General features: G+C 50.2%; 2 protein-coding genes across 2 annotated transcripts; one reads left to right on the top strand and one right to left on the bottom strand.

Annotated features, from left to right (window-relative positions):
* Window positions 1-14,016: 14,016 nt before the first annotated feature.
* LOC128722902 (chorion peroxidase-like) lies at window positions 14,017-16,721 on the bottom strand. The gene is made up of 4 exons (XM_053816592.1): window positions 16,694-16,721; window positions 15,614-16,450; window positions 14,778-15,504; window positions 14,017-14,713 (listed from the first exon to the last, which is right to left on the bottom strand). The coding sequence occupies exons 1-4, from the start codon at window positions 16,719-16,721 to the stop codon at window positions 14,017-14,019; spliced, it is 2,289 nt and encodes a 762-aa protein (XP_053672567.1).
* A 360-nt stretch (window positions 16,722-17,081) lies between these two features.
* Window positions 17,082-20,713, top strand: LOC128722891 (chorion peroxidase-like). The gene is made up of 4 exons (XM_053816581.1): window positions 17,082-17,184; window positions 18,383-18,818; window positions 18,890-19,978; window positions 20,035-20,713. Exons 1-4 carry the CDS (start codon window positions 17,082-17,084, stop codon window positions 20,711-20,713), a joined length of 2,307 nt encoding a protein of 768 aa, XP_053672556.1.
* The last annotated feature ends 3,923 nt before the right edge of the window (window positions 20,714-24,636 follow it).

Below are 24,636 nucleotides of genomic sequence, written 5' to 3'. Positions count from 1 at the left end.
ATCATGCTTGGGCACCCCCACGCGCGGGACAAATAGTGTTCAGTAAACAGAGTCGCATGCACAGGAATGCATTGTTCCGCGGGACAAACATTCGATGAAACGGACTGATGTTAAACTTTGACACTGTGCATGGAAAGCTGTACACAAACGAACAGGATGAACGCACGGAATCCTACATGGAAATTTCTCTAATGGTATCAGGTTCTTCACGCTCGGATGGGTAGAAAGAAAGGATTTTCCCGTATAGAGAATTGTTCTAAAAATAATGAAATGAAAACTATCCTTTATCGCGCACTGAACTACCGTAAATTGATATCAACGTGAAACGCGCATCACGCAAAAGCAACGAACAAACATATGACTGCAAAACCTGTGTCATGTGTAAATAATTCGATCCAAACCGTGACCGCAATAGACCCCAACCGATGCGTTGGATGTGATCCTTCTGACATTTCTCCTTCAGATCCCAGACACAACAAAATTAAACTATAGACAGCGCACGATCGCTACATTTTGCAAGATTGATTCCTTCCGCTTGCCTTTGTCCACTCAACGGCAAATCAGCGCAATCAAGGGTTTAGTCGGGTGAGGAATATAATTGACCTCGAATGGCTGGGTATTTGTGGGCTGCCACGGTTGGGTGGCGGCTCGATGCTAGGGAAACTATGCACATATCGCACGAATGGCAATTTCACCGCAGCTACGCCAATTGTAACGGTGGGGTCAGGACCTGCCGGGGGTATCCAAGGCCGCCGTCAGATTGATGGTATGATTCACCAGATGGATTGAGCTGGAGGGCTTGTTTGACTGAATGGAAAGAAAGATCAACTTGAAGGGGCACTTGGGTCAAAAGTGCTTGTTACTTCCCGTAAACGTGGAATAACATGGCTAATTAGTATCTCGGATTGCAACGGTCGTGTCAACTATTCATAGAGAACAGATGATTATGGGTAACACAATATTTATTGATACCTTACGAGTTATTAAACGTGTATCAAAATCAATATAATATATATCAATGTAACTATCTGAAATGTTTTGGTACTTCAACATTATTTCTCATACTAAAATGCGGGATAAAGTAGACAACAAACGATTTTAATGGAAGGATACAGCACTGTAACGCTTCGTGCACCAAACACAAAAGATATGAATCTATGTTTCAATTTCCCAACCTGCAAACATCGATGGCTGAAAATAATTATCTACCTACAGCTAGATGGAATCCCTCCACAAATTTGCTCGTCGAAAATAATTAGTATCCTATCCAATTACAGCTCGCAGCAGACAAACGCAAGTGATTGTGGCGGTGGAAAGCCATGGATACTGAGTGCAATAATCCATTTCCTTGAACCGACAATTTCTATGGCACCATAGCACTTGGATGAGGCATCTCATTAGAACCCTAGCCAGGTAACTGTTTTGAATCCTTGCCAGTGATCTGACATTTTCAACAACAGCATCCTGGTCTGGTGCCAATTCGACCCGCCTAACAGGTAAAATACGAAAAAAAGTGTGCCGAATTAATCAGCCCCCGTCTAGACCATAAGCCATCTTTAAGGGTACCAAAAACAGACAAACATGTATACCATATTTTATCCTTAACTAAGGATACAGCTTTTGCAATGCCGAACATATCGAAATACGTCACATTTGTCGTCTGAATCTTATGGAATAATACATGTTTTATGGCTCGGTTGTACTTCATGCCTTTTCTTCGATTTGATCGGGTGATATTCTTTGAATTACATATTCTAGAGATGATATTCCATGAACCATATCGATAAACAACCGAATGCCGTTCTTACATTTATAAAAAACACTATATACATAGAAAATGATAGGAAACTCTATTCACATTTGGGAAGAACATATTTAACATCGCATCTTTATCATACATTTTCCAACGTAGCACCATTGCACGTCAAACGATGGCGCAGGAAATCACAAATCATGCATTTCAAACACATTTTTGTGCTCTGTTCAAACACACTCGAGCAAGTTATTGCGTTACGCCCAATTAGATAATGCTCTACTATCCCTGAGGCGGTGCATATTACTACCCTTGTTTTCCGGGGACATCACATTTCAATGAATTAAATAGCCCTCAAGCAATATTCTGCACTCATAACAGCCCACCCAAACCAGGGTAGTCTTGCCGATGTTTTCCAGGGAAAAATCGGACACTAAAAGTTTGGTTCGAGCATCTCCTCTATCGTGGTGTGAGGGGAAGAGAAATCGAGATTGAAAAAAAAACCTGACTACTGACACGCGCGTACATTTTAAGTCACGTCTAACGCGAAGTTGCACCGCCAACGAGAGAGGGCCTATTTTCGCTGCACACTTCGCTGCACGTGGAAATGGGCCGATATGGGAGGCACACCGTTTTGGCTGGCTAGCGCCGGCTTGGATGCCGTCCACAGGACGGAGGAAACCAATTCCAATGCACAAACAAACACAGACAAACACACACACAAACAGCAAGACGAACGCAAGATTCCCAAGCGAAGACACAATTGTCCAATCCGCGGCACCATTAAACGAAGGCTCGCCGCGGTTCACCCGAAACAGGGAAATTGTGTCTTTTGTGAATGAGACGCTCAAGCCTCTTCCGGCCGTTGCTTCCTTCGCCCCCCTGCCCCCCTTCTCCCATCTTCTTCCACCGAACCCCGTGTGCCTTTTTGACCCGAGGCCCCACCCAAAAGCGGGCTGCACCCGGTTTGGTTGCCATTGTGCTCTGTTTTCTTTCGATCCATGTGCCGATTGTGTCAGTCTCTGGGTGCACACGGGAAGATCTCGCGCAGTACATTCGAGAGAGAAGCAAAACAAAAAACGTAAATAAAACGCAAAGACGCGAAGAAAGATGGAGTGCATAAATCACGCAACCATTACAGCACGCATTCGAGCGAGGGCTTGCGCCTGTTTGGATGCAGTTTTTTGGGATGCACACACACACACACTGGGTTGAAACAGACGGACATACCCCACCGAAGAGGTCGGCCGTTTAAGAAATGTTTGTAAACTTAGGTGCACCGCGCTGCTCGCCGCCCTGTCGGCTCGCGGCTTTCGGATGCCATTACACCCCTTTTTTTTTAGTGCCCTCGTTTTAACGCATCAGCAACGCGCAGAGGGCTTGGCAGGCGCATAGCCTCTGGTCTGGCCGTGTCTGTGGGGGGCTGTGGCCGCTCTTGCGCGCGTGAGCGCGATTGTGTTTAGGCGTTTGTTTTTCCTAGCTAACGATTTTCCTCCTCCCTTGCGGCGACAAAAACGTGAGAAGCTCGACCGGTGCAGTGCGCCCCTTGGAAACGGAGATGGTGAACAAAAATGCACAGAGAATTACTTCCGCAAACCCTGACACCGTTCATTGGGAGATTAAAACGCGTTCGTACATTCGTTGGACAAAGGACTCGTTGGACATACAGAAAGACTTTGGCTGGAGCGCCCTCCGGTCATGTGCCGATCAGTTTTACACGTTTACAAGGGGCGACACACAATGCTTTTTTGCTCCTTTCGGCCCGTTCAACGTGCACCAACTGCAATCAGCTTCACCAATTCATCAGTCTTCGCGAATTGAAGTTGATGGCGACGAGGTGTTCTTCGCAAAAAAAAGAATAGAAAAAAAAAACAAATCCTTAAAGACCCTCGAGGCTAGCGAGTGCAACTGACGAAAAATGTGCATTCCTTCGGCGTTCCCCTTCAATGTCAGTGAATGGAACACGACCGGTTAGGATATGCAAAACAACCAAACACACATACAGAGATCGAGGCAGACACGCTAGGAGTCGTATCAGTCACGAAAGATGGATGGAGACGAGGGATGAAAAATGGAACGACAGGACGCACCGGATTCCATTCCAGCTGCTTTTCGATATCGTAACACATTCCACGGCACGCTGAATGAGGCCAGAAACGAGGGAACAGCCTGTGGTACCGTCGTCAATAGACGTCGGGGAGTTTTTTTGTGTGTGCGAGGTAGGTGTCGGTTATTTATGGAAAATCAATTCACACGTCGCGGCACATACAGGATACGACCGAGGGCACCACATGGTACGACAGAGACAGACAGACAACCACCGCGAGTACTGATCGATTCCATCGAATGCAACCCATCCCACGGGTGGGAAAACCACCCAACAAACTACCCCGGCTCGGGAACATACATCACTTTGTAACTCACTTATCCGGCAATTGCATTTACATATCAACTTTTCAAACGATCGATGATCGACCCAATCGACTGTGACACGAGCACGTTAGCGCAGGTGAAAACGGTTAGCATGAGCATAACGCCGCTTATGTCGCTATCTCGGATCGTATGTTCATACGAATGTCAATAAGAAGGTTCCGCAAAGCATCTCAAAAATGGGTGGGTGACACATTGCTGGACTATTTTTCGGTTTAGTACACAATATTTACACCTGAACACACTGCCTCACAGAAAGGCTCGCCTCGTCGCAAACACCAGCGACATACATCTCGATTGCCTAGCGAGAAGAGATTTTCAAGACGGAAACGACGCAACGGAACACTAAAGCGATATTTTTGCCCTGTTGTGCCAACATACATGCCCTTTTTTATTTTTATCTTGTTTTATTGCGTTCTAAAAGAAGCATGCACGAGTTGTTTGCAACTCCAGCTAGCTTTCCTACCTGGAAAGGTGGAATGAATGCTGAATTGAGTTAAAAGCGACCAGGGATAATCTCTTTTTATGATGTTTGACCAGTGGATGTTTTTCAACAAAAGGCCAGCGACCAAACGTCTTATTTAAACAACACACAACAATACACGGCTTAGAACAACGCCCTTGAAATTGTAATTAAAACCTTCTGTAATGTTGACTAAATCCTTCGTTGTTACCGGTACAGATTAATAATAGACTTTTGTCCCTCTGCTTTCTTCAATCTACTAGCAACCGGAAAAGGCGCGAAAGGTGTCCAGAAAGTAACTTCATTTTATTACCAAAATCTCCGGAAACTTCATAAAAAATCCACCATATTCACCCCCTTCGGGGGGGTCACTTTATGGTCGCATTTTACGGTGACATCCTTCCGCTCGGTAAAAATAGCAACGAAAAAAAAAAGTCAATAAAAGCAGTCAAAGACATTTCACTCGCCATTTCGAAAGCCAGCTTCTTTGCCATCGACCGACACAATCCGCTAGCCAGTTTGTAGTGCCGTAATAGACAGTGTCGCTGTTCACTGAGAGCTTTCGCTTTAAAGTATACATGCTCCCGGTGTCGCGCGTGCCAAGAGAAAGGGAAAGTGAGATGCCGCAATGGGAAATTCGATTCCGCTGGAGCAACAGCAACAACGACAAAAAAAATGGAAAATGTGATACGACAACCAGACGACGATAGAAGCGCAACATGGAAATCAATCATTCCGACGTCGAGATTTGACCTTTTTGCTTGACCCAAAAGGAATCCAATTTCAAGCGATAAATTGAATATTGCATTTTTTTGGTCTTCCTTCTGTGCAGTCCCAGTTTTTCATCGCACACAAAAAATCGATGCTCCTCCGGGGCGGCTTTGAAAGGGAGACAAGCTGGAAGGCAAATCGTCAAAGCCGCTTTTTTATCGTAAATCTAAGCTTTTTTACAACTCATGTGGCCCCCAGTGGCACGACTTGTCGTTTCCATAGAACAGGTTGAACTTGGTGGAGAGTGGACAAATCACACTCACTCGATACTCGACAACTGAGCGCTTGCACAAACGTAACTGTCTCACTTAGGGTGAAGAACATTCTCGTGAAAGGAGACAAACAATTTAGTGTTGATAAAAGGAGCTGTTACGGGCAGGAAGGACACTCGGGCTTTCAGCGAGCACGTGAAGCCCGTCTGGTCCGTGATGTGCGTAGAGAAAATGAAAAAAAAACCGAAATAGATGGTACCGACTAACGGAAAGGTAGTAGTAGGGAAACTTTCACTTCCGTTGCAAACAAGAAACGGTTGCAACCGCCTGAGCATTCCACCTGACCTTGCAACATGATCGACAGCTGGCGGAAAAATTTCCCATCCCTACACCGTTGGAAGCAACAGCGCGACGGTTTGGAAATTGCAACTGCATTCTCACACACATCTATTACAAAGGGGGGCAGGCAACCGATCAACATCGCTCCTTCTCAGGTGCATCATCGCCTTACGATAGGTAATATGGCATAATTACCTCATCAAATTAATGGCTCGTTTATCATCCACCGAATATATGCTGCATATGCTGCCGCTGATGAGCTGCGTCAAGGGTAGAAGCGAAAGAAACGCTCAAAACGGGTGATCGTGTACGCGTGTGTATGTGTGTGTGTGTGTTCATCAACCGGTCAATTTCTTCATCGGTTTTCTCACGCGATCATCTACGACCAGCCAGCCAGCGCACCCAAAGCCCAAGACACGAGGTCGGTGGTTTGTACATAAATGAAAGCGATCGTCCACTCGACCGTTACATAATACCATTCGTTGGATGGACTCTCGCTCATGCCAGCAGAGGTCTCTGAGGTCAGAAGAAGACACCCATCACGGTGCTATGGTAATTCGGTGCCACCATCGCGATGTGAGTCTAGCGACAGTCAGGTGCGCATTTTCTCGTCCGCACGCATCGGTTTTCTTGCACGAATATGGTGACTTGTTTCAATTTCCATCCTTCAAACGACGATCGAGTAAACGTGCTACCACAATCCAACAAAAATGGGGCATTAATTTGCTTTAAATTACCCACAATAAAGCCACATTTAAGACAGCTCGATCATATCTGTACCTCGTTCGGGGATTAAGCAAGATAACCCCCTGCTGATACGGCACACATGGCAAACAAAAACAAACAAAAAACTCATCCCGCACACTCTTGCTAGGGGGGGCAGAGATAAATCTCCCGAGGTGTCGAAGCGTTGAGCATTGCCACACTCTGACCGTGCTGCTTTTGGGCCGCGCCGTTTTGCTTACTCTCGTTTGACACCGCATTTAGTTAGTCACGCATCGGACCAAAGCAAAGGGATGTGGTGTGAGCATTGCGAGAAAAAACGCAACGACGTTGAGGAGCTAACTGACGACGATTCACCATCATGACACGTTGCATCCACGTGCGCATTCAAGCGTGCACGAGCTCCTCAGGCATTCGCGCGCCCGTATGCAAGTAAAATTGCACCGGAAGCTTGCCACAACGGTGATGCAGCAACGATCCTCCTCTCCGGCGCAACGATGCTCGTTTGCAACCCTCGAGACAAGGGGGTTCAATTGTGACGCCCCAAAACGGATATCCTTCTTCCGTGGGGGTTGTTGCTTTTTGCTTCGTCTTTCACCTGCTCCAAGGTGTATGTGCTTTCTCTTTCCTGTCTCCCCATCGGGCAGGTTGCCGGGAATGTGTATCTTATTTCTTCCACCCCTCGGGTTTTCCCGGAACCCTCTCTCTCGAAGTGGCGGGTTTGAAATGTCGCCCGGTAACGGAGAGGACTTCCGGTGCGTGGCGTTCCGACCACGAGGGTGCACAATCCGGTTTTTGTGATGGAAGCCCAGAAGGGTGATTTAATTACCGGAAATTGCGGGTTTGGTGGGTGTCGGTGATAGGGCGGGTGGTGTCATGTGCTGGACAACGAACAAGCTTGTCCTCTAGGAAGAGGGCCTTCCCGTGAGTATGGGTGTATGGTGAAGCGATTTATCTGAGATTTTTCCATGTATGTTTTTATCTATCTGGGGCGACGTTATGTTATCATACGCGTTGAGCAAGCGGACCTCATTTCAACTGAAGCTTTTGTGTACAATTTGGGGGTTAGAACTCGTAAACTCCATCGCGGGAGACTTCGCATTCTAATTATCTTCCAAATCGTGCATTGTTTTTACACCATTCGATACGACAAAAACGGCTAAAAAGGCTGAGGCCTGAGCTAGAATCAATATTTAAACGAAGATAACCGTAAAAATGCTCTCAAACTGGGCCATTTGCTCGAGCCCGCCAACACGCGGAACAACAATATGCACCTTCTTTTCCACCCTAATCCAATTAATACATCCAACACATGCGCACTCGCTCGAGGGGATGAACATTCTCACTTGCGCGCATATATACGCAGTTTGCTTCGTCGAATCAACCCCACACGAGTGTGGTCCACCTTGGACTTCGCCTTCACACCTCCCTTTTTCCGCGCTCCTGCTGGCCTTTAACAGGGACAAGGGGAAGGGGGGAGGGGCTTCCCAGAACAAAAAGAACCACACACGCAGAACGGTTGGGGTAGCGAACTAAAAACGACAACAACAAAAAAATGCGCACCATTCGCAAGTACGAGCGCAGTGGTCCCCCCTGCCGGCCCATTTAGCGCGTGGAGAAGATGGAGAAAACAACCCCCGCCGGTTGTCCTCGCACGGGGGTGCATTCCACCCCATGAAACCGCCCACCGACGCATGACTCATCCCTTTCCACCAGTCTGACACCCTTCTCATGAGGCTGTTTCCCCATCCCACCAGGACGGTTGGTTTAAACGGCCCCAACGGTGGGCCAACATGCGCTGCTGACCACCACACACTCTTGCATCGGAGGCTCCATTTTCGCACACATTCAACGCCAAAACGCCCAGCACCGGCTACGTAGTGGTGCTGGGATGCGTTCCCCAACCATTCCAGTGTGGTGGGAAAAGGCACGAGATCGAACTCACCGTTCCAGTCACGATGATGATGATGATGATGATAAAGGTGGCGCATCAACGATGACGTACATACTCGCGCACAAGGCGCTACAACTGCTGGAATGCAGAGCCTCTCTACTCGCGCGCGATCGTCGTACCAGCCGCCTTTTGGCAGCAATTTCACACCCGTCCGAGCACGATCGTAGTAATATGGGCGATTTTTTCACGCACACCACCACGGCACGCACCTACACGTCACACTGGGCGCGATCATCCGGACTTTTGGTTGTGGCGATCGCAGATCACTTCTCCGTGCTCTGTGCCACTTTTTTTTTGCTTTACCTCCTCCTTTTCGCAAACGATTTTGCTTTCCTCGCTGAATTCGCGCCCGCTTTATAGCGGTGCTTTTCGGTGTTGCTTCGCGTGTTCTTTCGACTCGCTCGCGCACACAAACACACACGGCAGCGAATTCGCCAACAGCAGCAGCAAAGCCTTACTCGGTGGAAAAGGGGCTAAAGTTTTGCCTAATCTTTTATTGCCTGAAAAAGGATACCCAAACCGACGGCGGGAAAGCCATGTAAGGGCGAGCCACAGTAGGTGAGAAAGCAAGAGAGAGAGAGAGAGAGAGAGAGAGAGAGAGAGAGGGCGAAATTTAATAGCAGAAACAGCCAAATAAAACACGCACACACGCACGGGCAGACACTTTTTTACACACGGAAAGCGCAAAGGGCAGCAAATAATAAAACAAAAAAAAACGCACACACGATCGCGAATACAACGAAAAGGAGCCTTTGCCCAAAAGGATACGCGTCCTCGCGCGCGCACACGGTTCCTGGGCCCCTGGCAATGGGCCGGATCGTGGGCTTTTGCTTTGCCTGTTCGAAGGGTACCACAGAGTACGCCAGTACGGTGGTTACGAGTTTCGGTTGCTTGCCCCCAGGGGCAAGGACAATATATACACAACCTTTTCCGAATTATATTGCCCTTCCCTGTTACACCACACACCCCGATTGCACAGGCGCACCCTCTTCGAAGGACGAATGCACCGCACACACGCACAATGGGACACACTAGCACGCAAGACACAAAAAAACGACAGCGCAAGCCCGATCAGTCGTTCCTCTGGGATTCCGGGAAAAGCGGTCTCACCGCGGCGGCCACAGGTACCGGAGGATTTTCGATGGCGCGAATCAAACACACGCGGCCATTTTACGCCGACCCCTGGGAGCAGTGCGTGTGCGTGCGTGCGTCTGAAGGAATTCCCGATGACCACAACCGGTGTTGTGTGCGCCTTTGTGCCTGGCAAGCTAAAACCTGCCTCACGCGCGCACGCTGAATCTCCTTTACGGATCGGCGTATCCACGACCAGGTGCTGAACTTTCAACTGTAAACACGCACCCAGGGGTTTCCTTTGCCAAGCGCAACAGCAGCAGCAACAGCAAAACTACACAACGCGGATGTCAAAGTGACGCGGAATCAAACAGCAACGGAGGAACGCGACAACCGCTGGCAACGGTCACAAAAATAATAATAATATTGACGCACTCGCGGCCCGTCGCTCGCTGGTGCTCCCGTGCATTGTACACGCGCGTAAACACACACGCACGTATTTTCGATACCAGTGCTGTAGAGCAAACGTGTGTGTGTGTGTGTGTGTGTGTGTGTGCGCGTTCCAGCGACGCAAACAAAAAACCTTCCTAGCAACCAGCTAAACAAGTGGCATTCCATTGGGCCGCTCACTCACACACACACACTCTCGCGCAACTCACGGTTGCTCACGGTGATGGCGCTACTGACGATCGCGATCGCTCATGATGATGATCATGATCGCGCTACGGCGGAGTCAGCCATAATCTTCCCCTCTTTGCGGGTGTGTGTCGCGAAAATAAAAATATAAAATAGCGCCACGAAAACGGGAGAGAGCAAATTGCCTGTGTTGGTTTGCTCGCTCTTATGGCGCTCTTCTGTTCTCTTTCTGTTTTGCCCCATCGAGTCGTCGGGTTTCTCGCTTGCTCGCTCGACGTTTGGACGTTGGAGATGCGTTTTTAAAAAGACTGACCCACCACCATCATCGCGGAGAGAATTTGCGCAGCGTATTTTTCCTGCTGTCACCGTTTTTCGCTCGTTCGCACGATCACGCATCAGCACATGTTCTGGAGCGCTTCAGTGTGCGGAAAGCACTACACGCCGCTGGAGAAGATCGCGCAAACGACGAAGAGGGGATGAAAAACCGCAACGGAAAAACGTTTTGCCCCTCCCTCTGCCCTATCCTATTTTTCCTCCCGAGAAACCGCTCACAATTGCCTCGTTCTTTTCCAATGCTTCGTTCCAGACCAATGCCGCAGGTGAGCGCGATTCCACCCAGCAACGGCAGACGGGTTAGACAGTCAGTCAGCCAGCTTGTTAGCCAGCAACCCCGCGAGGTTGTTGTACTTGTTTGCCAATTCACCGTGGAAGCGCCTTATTCCCCGCAGGTTCTATCTCTTCAGGCACGTTCTGCTGTGCGATGAGAGTGTACTTGTGGTGGTCACAGGTTGCCAATGTTGGGGTGGGTTGGCGTCTTCAATGTACTTCTCGAGCCCAGTGATAATCAGACAGCTAACAAGCTTAATGCCCCGGACATTAGAAACATTTCCATAATCAATCTAGATGCGAAACAGCCCTAATGGGTGCTCCATTTCGCACTTTCGTAGCTCTGTAGCATTGCAACTGCCGGGAATGATTCCGAATGGTATTTGCAACGAGTTTTACAATAGATAGTATGCAACAAAACGAGGGAGGAAAACTCTCTTTGCTTTGACTTATTAGATTATGTCCAATTATTTATTACGAAAAATATCGCGTCTGCAAAGCATCAAGTTTGAATTGGATCGAACGCAAAGCTCTTCCTTAATTCCTCGATTATTTTGTTGTCATAACGAAATACTGATGCATGTTTGATCCTTCTTCGTGTGCTTCGGTTAAGAGAGCTTCTTGAATAAATAAAAAAAGTCTCCATGTGCACGTCCTTGAACGCAACACCAGCCATGAAACCCAAATACTCGCTGACCTACAACTCAAAGTCTTTACGAGCACACCAGTTTGCCTCTTGGGGCAGCGATTAATATCGTACAAAACATAGAAAACCAGTTTGCGCTGGAGCGCATTAGCCTTCTGATACCAATCAGCGCTAGGGAATCGGCATTAAGATGCCTTTACGCGAGATGCTCGAGACGAAAAACACGAAAAACAGGTCCCAAAATTCACTCAATTTCGCTCACCCAACAGCTGAAGGACATTCGATTAGGGAAGCGCAATACCACGAAAATGCTGCCGGTAGATTGCGCGCCAAATCGAATTATGCTCATTATCCTTCTCACTGCGCCGCTCGACCACAAGAAGCGCGCTCTGCGAACGAGCCAACGAGACAGCTCGCCTTCAAGGAACAAAAAGGACACTTTCGTCCTAATCCCGTGGGATTTACGTAGGCTTACCTGTTCCGGTAGTCGACGGCGACGACACGATGGACGGCGGGAATGCGTGATGGAATGTAAATGAGCGATGGAATCTCGGCTCCACCCAAGGTGGCACCAATATATATATGTAGATATATATACGGACACAGTCACGTTTATCTTCGCCGCGGAACGATCGCCACCGAGCGGGAGAAGATTTATCAAACTTAGTACGCGGGATACGGCGATCGGCCGTAGCCTGCTGATGTAGTAAGAGTGAAGAAAAAAAAAACTTCAACAACCTTCGGCCGATGCGATCACAGAACACCTTGCCCTGCTGTAGCCGCCTGCAGCAGATTTATGCGCCGAGCAGGACAGAACACTAGCGCTGCTGCTGCATTCACCTTAGTAGCTTATCTCTTTCGCACGTTCAGCTGGTTTCGTTTCACTGACTCTGATGCTGCACTGACGAGCATTTCTCGCCACACGGGTGCACTCTCACACACACACACACACCACCGAGAGCAGCGATCAGCAGAATCGTGCGGAATGCACCATTTTTTCACTGTCACAGCAAGATCACTCTTTGGGTGGGATAGAATCTTCGAACATACACTTGGGGGCGGGTTAGTGCATCATTTGCCGTGTGTTAGTACACCACCAACAGCGTTATTTAGACACATTGCGGATCGCACTCGCAAAACCCAACACACCAGTCGGCGCTTTCCTTCGCAGTGGCACACCTTTTCCCCGTGGTTGCTGCGTTGAAAATTAAACAAGGGAAAACGTAAACAACCGTTCGACGCACCAACACCACCGATGAGTGCCGTCTCGCTCGCGCTTCGCACTGCGGCTGCTCTCTCGCTCTAGCAGCCACACAGCAGGACGCCAACCCGCATACCGCGATCGATGTGAACCGCTCTCGCACACACACGCGCGCTCACGGGCAGGTAGCGCTGTGTGAAGCTATGCCAAATCCGCTGCGGTTGCCACGGGCGACACCGATTTCGCGAAAACTGTTTTCACTCTTTTCACCACGAAACGGTACGCACTTCGGGTTGCAAATTGTCACAACGGATGGTGCGCTGCACGCGCTTCACGTAAATCACACTTTCAGGCGCAGTTGGAAATGTTTGCACGGTTAATTTTGTCGATAAAAACAGAGCGCACGCACCGAGCGACGCACTTCGCTGAGCGTTTTTACTAGTGATGGGCGCTTCTCATCGCCCAGATCGCACTGCTGAGTGACGCGGAGCCACTCACTCCGTTGGCCGCCTGCTGACAGTTCTCTAGCTGTCAAAGCACTCATCGTGCTTGTCATAAGGGTTATTTTTTTTTTGTTTTTTTTTTCTCTACCATGCATCGATGCATTGGAATATGGTAAATAAATTTGATTAAATTTTCCATACAATCGTTGCTCCTCGATGTGGACGGTTGTTTCCGGTGTATATCACTGTAAGGCATATGACTCTAGATAGTCGAGCCTATAAAGCAGTGGTCAACCTTTGAATAAATTAGAAGTGACTCTTTGGAGAATTCAAATATAGAAGGCTACATCCCATTTCGCAAAGACGAAGAAAAAGAAATAGCTTTAATTTTTTCTTTCTTATACCCTTGGTTGTGAATCAACATTTTTCGGTATCTTTTCATAAAATCCGTACCAATTTTAGATTATCCGCAACTGCCATTTTTTGTGGTAAAGTTTTGCGGAAGAGTAAGGACGTAATGTGCTAGAGCATCCGTTAACATAATTCTATATGAACACTCTCCGTTGACGATCCTTTTTCCCACTTATTCAGAACATAGCTAACGAAAGGTCATTTTTTATACATAGCGTGTGCGTTGGCACATTTTTATTCGAACAAACACAGAAAACATGGACAGTGTTAAATGAAAACACATTTAAAAAAAACACATAACATTTAAAAACAACTTTCGTACTAAAGCAAAGTACGGCAAAACGAAACCTCCCCTGGCTAATGATCGCTACTCCAAGCAGCGAGATCAAGCACAGGCAACGACGTGCACGGAACGGGTGGGTTATGTTCGCTCGGGTGCCTAAACACATTCTGCGGTACCGAAAAGCCCTCTGGCTGGTCGACATTGGCACAGATGACGGACGCAAAAGTCACCCGGCTCAGCTCGCCCAACTGTTGCTCGGTGAAAAATCCAGGGTTGTTCCGCGGCCCGTTCGTGTAGTAGTAACGATCGCCAAACTTCAACCGAGCAAACTGCTCGCTCAGGATGCTGGCAAACGTTTCTCCAAACAGCGCGCCATCTTGCGAGGGAGGTTCGAGCAATCCACCCACCCACAGGTCGACATCCTCCGGTGAATCGTACACACTGGCCAACCGTGCTCCAACGGCACCGAACTGCTCGAACCCGGTGATCCTCGGAAGTCCGGCCCAGGCGCGATAGTCGTTGTAAGGACGCAGTGCGTGATCGCGACCACGCTGGATATTCAGTGAGGCCAGATCCGATCCGAATGGGTTGCGACCCGCGAATAGCAGCCTCGTCAACCCGATCGTGATGGAGTCATCCAGTTGTTGCTGCGGTTGGTCCATGAGTGAGAAGAGAAAATCGTCGAAAAACGATCTCTGCAGCATGCGCGATGGGTTGAGGAAAACCTCCTGAATGGGCACCAGTTCCGAACGTCGGTGACGGTGTTGAATCCTGCCGGAAGCGAACGGTTAATGCAACGCATTGCTCGACCAGCGATTTGGCAAAGGATACCTACACAAAAGCTCCATCCACGGTGGAGTGTCCAAAGCGAAACGCGGCCCCAGAAAGCTCGTTAAAAACAAACGGTCGCACATCCGCGTTGTACAGATCCGTGTGGCCTACGAACCGGTCAAGCAGTCCGTACTGACGCGCCTTATGAACTCCTACGACCGCCGGCAGGTACTCGTTGTAGAACAGCTTCTGTAGCACGGCTCCGACAACACGGCGTGCTTCCTGGTACACACGTTCGTCATCCCAGTGCGCGTTAAGCGACGCCAATCGAAACGCAACCCGGTTGTGCTCGCGCAGGAACAGCGTGTGCACTTCCGTCAGTGAAACGATCTGGTTTGCGCGATCATCCCCAGCCCGGAAGCACGCTTCGGCCCATGGTTCACAGGAGGCCCGGTTCTGGGTGAACGGAAGTAACTCCTCACCGGTGGGAAAACTACTCCTTAACCGGCCCGCGGAGAACGTTCGCAGCACGGCGGCCTGAGCATCACTCGAACCGTACACGGTCGAACCGTCGATGAAGTGCGTGATCCTGTTCAACTGCTTTCCGTAGCCTAACCGGCACTTACCGTCTCGAGCGAGCGCTAGTCGAACGAAGTTGAGACACCGGATCCCGAAGCGCGAGTAAAACGGATCATTTGGGCTGACCTCTATCGGCAGACAAGCGAAGTGTGCTTGATCGCCACGTAACGCTCCTGAATGATCGCTGGTGCAGCACTGAATCTCTGACTTGCCTGCAAATGGGGGAACGAGTGTTCGATCAGACCCAACCTGTGTGATCATCCTAACCTCAACAAAAACTCTCTCTCTCTCTCTCTCTCTCTCTCTCTCTCTCTAACTTACCCATCCGAACGCTAGCACTGCGCGTGAAATCGTGTGACATGAACTGCCCGAACTGCATCAGCAGCAGGTTGAATCGAGGATCGCGCCGATCGCGATCCGGAAAAACGGCCACCGAAATAGCGCGTGGGCTAGCCAAAGGACGTCCGGTCACGTGGGAATGTAATCTCGGTGCCCACACACCATCCTCGTACGCTGGAGGAAGCAACCGCTCGAAAGGATATCCAGCCGCACCCCAGGAGCTGCGAGCCGGCACTGGGTTGTTGCAGGATCCATCGTGCGTTCGGTACCTCGCATTTGCATCACACGATCTCGGTGGAAGGCAGCGTTTGGGTCGGTTTACACCCAAACTCAGCTCGAGCCGCTCATCAACCGTCAGATTAAGGGCATCAGCGAACGATCGCGCTACGAACACGTCTTCGTATGCTTCCTGTTCCTGTGCCGCTGGTGCCAGCGATCCTTGGAAGTGTGGGCCGTGAAACTTTCGCACCAACGAATCTGTCGAATCCGCCGTCATGACCGCTCGGTGCTGGTCAATGGTGGCCAGTTTGCGCGTATAAATCCGATGACCCTCACCGACGGCATTAGCGAACAGCTCCTCCGTCAGTTCCGGTGGTAACGAACGCTTGGGTCGTTCGAGTTCGGCCATTGGCCGGCAACAGACTCCTTCTAACCCATCGGAGGTTAGACAGTGCGTGAATTGCTGATGGACACGTGGCTCAACACCACAAGCTACTCGCACTTGACACCGTTCCGGCAGGACACATTCGCTGGTGGCGTACGTGAAGGTGACCGCGCTTACAACTAACACTAAAAGCACCACCGAAAGCTCACTTTTGGCTGGACGCATCGTGCAGGACTCGTTCGATAACGATGCGTTCGGTTCGGCTACGGTTGGTGCACTGAAGTGCGATCGCTTGGTACGCCAAAGGATACCGGAAGCTGCTGCCACAGGTTTGGGCGCGTTTTGTCAACGTTCCAGGACCGGAAGTGTCCTGACGCAGCGTACTTCAGCTGACGTACGGCGCCTGTGGCCGAGCACAATTAGATCTAGAGGGGTTTCAATTAAACACCCACACTCACGCGAACAAAAAGCACAAACCCGCCTCATAGGGGAGTTGATGTTTATTTTGTTAGGAATATTTTCGTTGCAATTGAATAAAATAATTATAAAGCCACTTACGAACGGCAGCTATTATGCGCCCCGTTACCCACCACTTAAACGGCTCATTTTCTTCTTCCTCCTGCCGGATGGCGACCCGCGTATGGGGCTAGAAAAGGACACCAAACAGGAGGCTGTCGGGTCGACTCCACCACGACAGAGCAACCTTTTATCGAAGTGGCCGTGGTCCGGCGTGGTCGCTCTTTTTTCATCGGCAGCGTAATTAATGGTTTTGCCCGCTCGCAGTGTCACATTTGCGGGGCTAATTTAATAATGTGCCGTCGTTACGCGCCCGGGCCGTGCAAAGTGATGGGCATTTTGGCACCACTTGGAGTTCTGCTGGTGTTCACCGCTGACACGGCGGCTGCCATCGATGGTGGTATCGATTCGATCGAAAAAGCCGCTGGCAATGGTGAGTAGTAGGCGATGATTTGCTTGGCTGTGTACCAGGCAGCTGTTGCAGTGGCAGGCTGGTTACTACGGTGATGGTTTTGGTAGTGGTGTGGTTCGTGTTTATTTTAACTGCCAGTGCCAGAGTAAATTTAGATAATTCTGGTCTGGAGTCGAGTCCGAGTTCGAGTGTAAAAAGAAAAAAAACCGAATATGGGGAAAATCCCTCATCTGCCAGGCACGTGTTTCGTGCTCGAGATGCACAATTAGACACGGCTAAACACACATACTAACATGTATTGGTAGTTTTTTGTTTTAAATGATTAGTAATCGTAGACACCGAATGCGAGTATATGAGAGCGTATCGGATTCTTTTCTATGGGTCTATTCCGTGCGTTGAGATAAACAACCGAAACATGCCTCGAGGGCGAGGTGTTGACGGAAGGCAAATCTATTTTCGGATCAATCGATACCATTTATTGCATGTTAAAATTGCTCCAGCTGCATCTGCTATAATTTATTCGTTCACAGTATATTTTGAACAATTTTCATCCTTCGTTGATGCGGAGTAGAATCATTGCAAACCACGTTCTGCTAGTACTTCAGCAAGATCTTCCAGTTGTTTCCATGTGTTCGAATGAGTGCTTGTTTATCAAATTGAACAGAGAAAAGGAAATTCTCGAAATAGAGAAAAGGAAATTCTCGAAATAGAGAAAAGGAAATTGTTTATCGAATTGAATAGAGGAAAGAGTCCTTTCGTCCCAGTTACTATAGCCATTATAAAAACGCAACAAACGTAAGCACAAATGTAACTCAAAATCAACATGGAAATGAAACTACTTAGACTAGTTGATTGCAAAATACAAGCTTAAATTTAATTATATTCCCATTTTGCTTCACTTTCCATCGACCATCGGCTTTCCAGCGTTCTAGTGCGCGTGGGTGGGTGTTTTATTTTCCTATCCATTAACTTTTCCAGCAATTCGCTTGTGTTTTACAACACAGCAGTCTCACCCACCGAGCCATAGGTTCGCTGCGATAGCAAAGTTAGAGGCTGTTTTACAGCCATTTTTCATGCGCGGATTTTCCGTTCATTTTCCACCTCCCCCACATTTCAGTTGAAAAATTAATTATCGCAAAGGTCTTTTTTTTCCCCGCCATAAGTTACGCCCCCCACTCAGATGACATTTAAATGACGGCCTTTTTTGTCGACCCAACAGCCACCATCACCGGGACCGGCGTTTGTGCCCCCGGAAGTGCCTGCGTGCGGCTACTCCAATGCCCGGAAGTCGATCGGATGGCCCTCGTTCGGTACCTTTCCCGTCCACCGCACCTTCGCTCACCTGCCGACCGTCGCTGGAAACAGTCGGTTTGGCATCGATGTCCTATGGCCGATGGGACGTTCATCGGAATCTGCTGTCCTGAGCATCCGGCCTCCACCGAGGACGAGCCATCAGAACCGTCAAATGTGTCTGCACCATCAGACGAGAATTTACTTCGAACCGCGGAACGCATAGGCTCTCTCGAACTGCAGCGGTTCCTCGCGCATGACCAACGCACCCACGGCCATACCCCACTTCCGGTCGATGCGATTCCACCCGAGCTGGTGTGGGAAGGACTAGCGGATGTGCTCACGCTGCAAGCGCTCCAAGGACTGTAAGTGCTCCGTCAGTTGGCGCTTTTGACGGCTGCAGGATGAATCGTTTCCTTTTCCCCTTTTCCCACAGCACAAACGGGACAGCTGGAAGGTCCTTCCGGCGAGCGAAACGCTGCCTTGTTGGGCCACCCTGTGAAAAGCCACACTCACGCTACCGGCGCTTTGATGGACGCTGCAACAACGCCGACCCAGGTGGCAGTCTGTGGGGTTCTGCCGGCTTTCCAATGGAACGATTACTTCCTCCAGCGTACGGGGATGGCGTGTGGGCTCCCCGGATCGTCTCCCTCACCGGTCGGTACCTTCCAACCGCTCGCAAACTCTCCTCCAACCTGTTCGCGGACCTACACAACCCACACACGACCTGCAACGTGCTGCTGATGCAGTTCGGTCAGTTCCTTGCGCACGATTTTTCACGCAACAAACCCATCGCTGCGCAAGGCGCCTGTTGCCATGCGGATGGATCAGGACGCGTGAAGGATGCTCCACCCGGTTGCATGCCCATCCCAGTGTCCCGGCATGATGACTTTTACGCCCAACACGGCGTACGGTGTCTTCAGTTCGTGCGAACGGCCGTTGCAGCGGTGCACGAGTGTAATGCCACCCCACACGCACGTCAGCTTTCCGCCGTGAGTCACTTCATCGATGGGTCACCCATTTATGGTGCAAATGGTGGGCAAGCTCGAGATTTGCGCGCCTTCGAGGGTGGTCGGTTGAGGTCACTGTCTCACCGGCATTTTCACAACGAACTGCCACCGCTCGATCGTACCGAGGGTGCGTGTGATCCGCACGCGAAAATGTGCTTCCAAACTGGGGATGTGCGCTCGAATCAGCTCGTATCGCTCGTAGCCATCCACACGCTGTTCCTGCGCGAACACAACCGACTGGCAAGGAGTCTGGAGCAGATAAACCCCCACTGGGGTGATGAGACTTTGTTCCAGGAGACGCGTCGAATTGTCATCGCTCAGTTGCAGCAGATCGCTTTCGGCGAGTACCTCCCGAAGGTGGTTGGACCACGTTATATGGAGCTGTATGGGCTTAAGCTGGCTCCGGGTGGGTCTTACAGTGCGTTCTACAACCCCAAAACGAACCCGTCCGTTTCGAGTGAGTTCACCGTGGCGGCTTTCCGGTTTGGCCACTCAACCGTACCTTCGCAGCTGGAGTAAGTCTCTCGGACGCCTCTTCCTGGATCATTAATCCTTATCGTTATCCTTGCAGCCTGCCAGATGGTGCGGTGCCAACCTGGCGCACGTTTCTCGATCCAACGCGCTTTCGCGAACGGCCCTTTTACGATGGGTTGCTCGAAGCGCTTCAACACCAACCGATGCAAACGGTTGACGAACTGTTTACCGTCAGCTTGACGCGCTTGCTGGACGTAAAACCGGGCCAATCGCACGGTGTCGATCTGGCCGCGATCAACATCCAGCGAGGGCGTGACCATGCGCTTCGTCCTTACAACGATTACCGGCGGCTAGCGGGTCGATCGGGTGCGGTTTCGTTCGAGGAGTACGGACCCGATCTTGGGCCACGGTTGGCCGCACTGTACGCACATCCGGAAGACGTCGATCTGTACGTGGGCGGTATCCTGGAGAGACCCGTCGATGGGGGTCTCGTGGGTGAAACGTTCGCGGAGTTGATCGCGGATCAGTTCGCGAAGTTTCTGCACGGTGATCGGTACTTTTACAGCAACGGGCCGGACTCGAATCCGGGCCATTTCACGCCAAGTCAGTTGGGTGCGCTTCAGCGTGTCACGCTTGCGGGGCTTATATGCGCGAATGCTGGTGACGCTGAGCTGGCGCATGTCCTGCCAGATGCGTTCGCGCTTCCACACAAGGATAACGCGCGTGTTCCGTGTTCCAAGGTGTCTCGGCTTGATTTGAGCTGGTGGAAGGACTAACGATCGAATCCTGTCCGTGTGTGTTGTGCGTTTATTCTCGTTTTTTTTTGTGTTACCCTTCCGTGTTTGTGTCTCCGCGTGTGTGTCTCCGTGTGTGTGTGAGGAAGAGATATTCATTTTCCTATATTGCAGAAAATATAGGCCGCCCATGTTCACCCGTCCGTTGATGGACGCTGTGCGTGTCCGGCAGGTCGTAAATAGTTTACTCGCTCGCAAAGTCACACATCGACGAGATGCTAATTTCAACAGCCATTCCAACCGAACCGCGGTTTTTGTTTGATTGCGTTTGGCGCGTTGGGTGTGCGGGCGCAAAATCCCGCAGCAGTCGAAATCTGTTTGCTTCGGCTTTTGGCGCCGAATCGATTCGTTTCCGCGCGGTTTTCCAAGGTTTTTCCTCACCACCCAGCGAACGGCCTTCCGACGTGTGGGGGGAAAGACGATGGAAGATGTTTGCCGTGCTTCACCTCTTAACCCGTAGCGCCATGTGTTCCGGGTGGCTGGCCGTGCCGTTGCGTGACCGGAAAATCGCCTCCCGACTCCGGTGTTGCTATTTTCGGCCCGGTTGCACTCCGGGATAGGGCTGTTTGCTCGAACGCGACACAACCGTGCGGCAAATAACACTAATAAGCGTGGTATAATGAATCACAATAATAAAGTTATGCACACACACCCGAACACACATAAAACTGCGTGCAGCGTTGATGATTCCGGGCGGCGCCAGCTTGGGCCAAATCCTTTGCCTGCCCGAGTCAGTTGTCGAGCCCCGGGAATGGGGAAAACCCAGCGCTGGAGAAGCAAAATAGCAAATGCGTGAAGGTCCCGGAGAGCAAGGCCGGAAAATTTCTGATCAAATGTGATATCGCCCGGATCCATGTGGGCGGCGATGTGTGTGTGTGTGTTTGACAGCTTTTCCATGGGCTCGTGTGCAACAATTAATGCGTCGACCGGTCGCGTTCCCGGTACGGGTAGAAAATGCTTCCGGTTCCAATGGCGCAACAAGTGGGAGGGCGTATATTAAAGTTCAGCCCACCTCTATCGTTCTTTGAACCACGCGCACACACGCGCGCGCCAAGTGCAACCGAAAGCAAAACCCTGTTCATCCGAACTCACACGAGCACCGGCCGACGAGTGAACACATCCTGGCCCCGGGAAGCATGATGGATGTTCACTGTGTCGTGTGGTGCGAAGCAACAATTGTTTAAGGGGTTGAACTGCGCACCATTGCTCTGGCAAAAGCTGCCGTGTCCGTTTGGCGCTCGTAAGCACGTTTTCGCGAAACAGCGTCCTTGAAAATGGGATTGGAAAAATGCATCCATGGTCGAAAGATCCGATGGACGGTCACGTGGGGTGGTGCTAATTATTTCCCCCCCGAAACAACACATTTCCAAGGCACATTTGGGTTTTTTTTTATTGCAAAATTGGAGATGAACGAGCTTTTCTTTCCATTCTCTTACGCTCGACGCACGACGTTGGGATGCTTATTTTAGCATCGGGAAGGTTTGTTTTTTTTTTTCGTTCGAAACACCCATCGAAACGCGTTGAACGCGTGGAAGCTGCCGGGACGAGGCAGCAGATCGTGACAGCTGGGTGAAATATTAAAAACTGCTAATCGATAGCACCACCACCACCGGCGTGGCGTGGGATAATGGATCTAATCCGGCTCGAGCCGGTTCGCATTGCTTTGTGGCTGTGTTTTCCTGACCCGCTGGCGGTGGCGGGAGATGATATCATATTTTTAGGAGCAGGAAATTTAGCACCAGCTTTTTTGCGAACCCTCGCATCATTTCGTTGTTCTCGGTATCGAGTTTATTTGCTCTTCTGTTTGCGCTTCACTTCATTAAGGTGGAATGCGATCCAGAATGCAATGGTTGAATCATTAGCCGAGCTGAAGCATGACGTTTGGGGTTTTGAATCTGCTCATCTCAATCACTCCATTCGCCCACTTAGTGCAAATTCTAATCCCATTGCAGAGCGTCCGATTGCGGCAACAGAGTGATACTTTGTGTTGTGGAACAAAGCATATGCCCAACCTCGAAAACCCAATCAGAAAAAGGACGTGTCGCAGCACCACGATCCCAGCTGTTGGGCGTGTTTTTTTTAACGGAAACGCGTAATAATTCCAATATACGCCATGTTCCTTCGTTGGCTTGGTAGTTGAGCGGGTATTTGGGAGGTTTCCTCTGAACGACTCGCAAAATCTGTTTGCGCTTACGCTGCTCAATAAACAACGCGCGCGGAAACAAGTGAAGTGCACATGCACAGTTCAAACGTTGTTTTTTTCCGTTTTCTGTTTATTTGCGGGTCGGTTTTCCCTTGAAACTGTTTATTTCGAATCCTGCTTCAGCGTAATAGGCTTTCGGTTGCTTGATCGGATTGCGGTCGCTTGGCCATTCGCGTACACCTATCAATGCGGGATTTTAATTTCACGCAAGCAAAAAAAAAACAACAGGAAAACGAGCGGCGGAAATTTGAAGAAATAAATCTTCATCAAAAAAGTGGACCAACCGAAAAGCGGCGGAAAAATGCAAATGAACACGTTTATGCGATTTCACCATCGGCCGCTGGTCTCGCAGCATCATCAGTTCATTCCAAGTCCGGCGATGGCGACGTACACACGGACTCGGGATTCGGTTTAAACGGCTGCTGGAATCGTGTGTTCATTTCGCGCGTTTGTGCACCGGAAATGGTGTACCTCCTGCAACATGCAACAGGGAAAATGTCCGGCTCTAAAGCACCGAAAGTTTTCCGCAAAATCCCCTACAGGATCTCTAGCAATCGTTGGGACACGTGCTTGGCTCAAAATATCTCGAAAAACCGTTGAAAAATCGCCCACTTTAACTTTCGCTCGGCTCGATGGTGACTCTCAGAAAGAAAATGGCCACCATTTTGACCACACCAAGCGCACCCACTGTGCGTGAACCCCTGCCAATGAACTGCCGCAAATGAACGACAACCAGCGTGGGTTTTTCATGAGCCACTTGCAGCCACCCCAGTCAGTTAGTTCGCTCGCACAGCTCCGCACAGTTCGGACGAGTTTTCTCCGTGTAGCCATTTTGTTTTGCGCCCCCTCGTAACGGATTTTCTCCCGCGTGGGGTTAACTGTGTGTGCGCGAGTTGGCCGTAGGTGCGCGTTTGATTCCTTTTTTTTCACCGTCTTTGTTTTTGGTTGTGTTGCCCGGGTCAAGCAAGATGCGGGTGTCGAGTTTCGTCGTGGCGCAATAATTGCTCACAACCCCCCAGGAGCCCGCTATCAATTGGTGCGTTCAATTAACAAAGCCCCCGGTGGAAAACGAGACCTTTCGATAACGCGAACCCGCACGTGTGATGAACGAAGACCCATTCATTTAACGCGCGTGATCGTCCGCAGTGCGTTCGATGGTGTTGCGGCATCCTCCGGTGCGAGCTGGTGATCAGCTGGTGAAGGCGCTCGGTGGGCGCCAAGGTTTTCACTCCCGCGTTGGTTGCGTGCCGAAAATGTAGACAACAAAACCAAGCACAAGCAAACGCAAACCAGCAACTGGCTGACTGAGCGACCCCGGTTGTACGCTCAGGCCGCCGGAGCCGCGTGCAGTGTGTGAGGAGCGCATTATCAGCCCGGTGCTAATGTGCAGCGTCAATAAGGTGCCCGGTTTTTTTTTTCGTGGTTCATAGAACGAAAAAGAAAACGCTTCTGCACCGCTTCTAGTGCTGGTTGATCCCTCCCCCCACACCCGGGTGGGCTCGGTGGCTCGCGAGTGAGTGTATTTCCCTGCTATAACCCGGAATCGGGAGAAACAGCTTGCGTGCGTGAGTGTGTGCTGGGCCCGAGTGGGAGTGAAACGGTAGTCACGTGGGGAGACATTTTGTCCTCCGAACGAGCCAAGGTAAACAAACACAGCCTCAGACTCGGCCAGCGGCGTTTGTTTGCGCGTATCGTGCGATCA

Source organism: Anopheles nili, chromosome 2 (assembly GCF_943737925.1).
Source record: "Anopheles nili chromosome 2, idAnoNiliSN_F5_01, whole genome shotgun sequence".
NCBI classification, from domain to species: domain Eukaryota; kingdom Metazoa; phylum Arthropoda; class Insecta; order Diptera; family Culicidae; genus Anopheles; species Anopheles nili.
The sequence above is the reverse complement of the archived record's forward strand: the minus strand, read 5'-3'. Positions and strand labels throughout refer to the sequence as shown.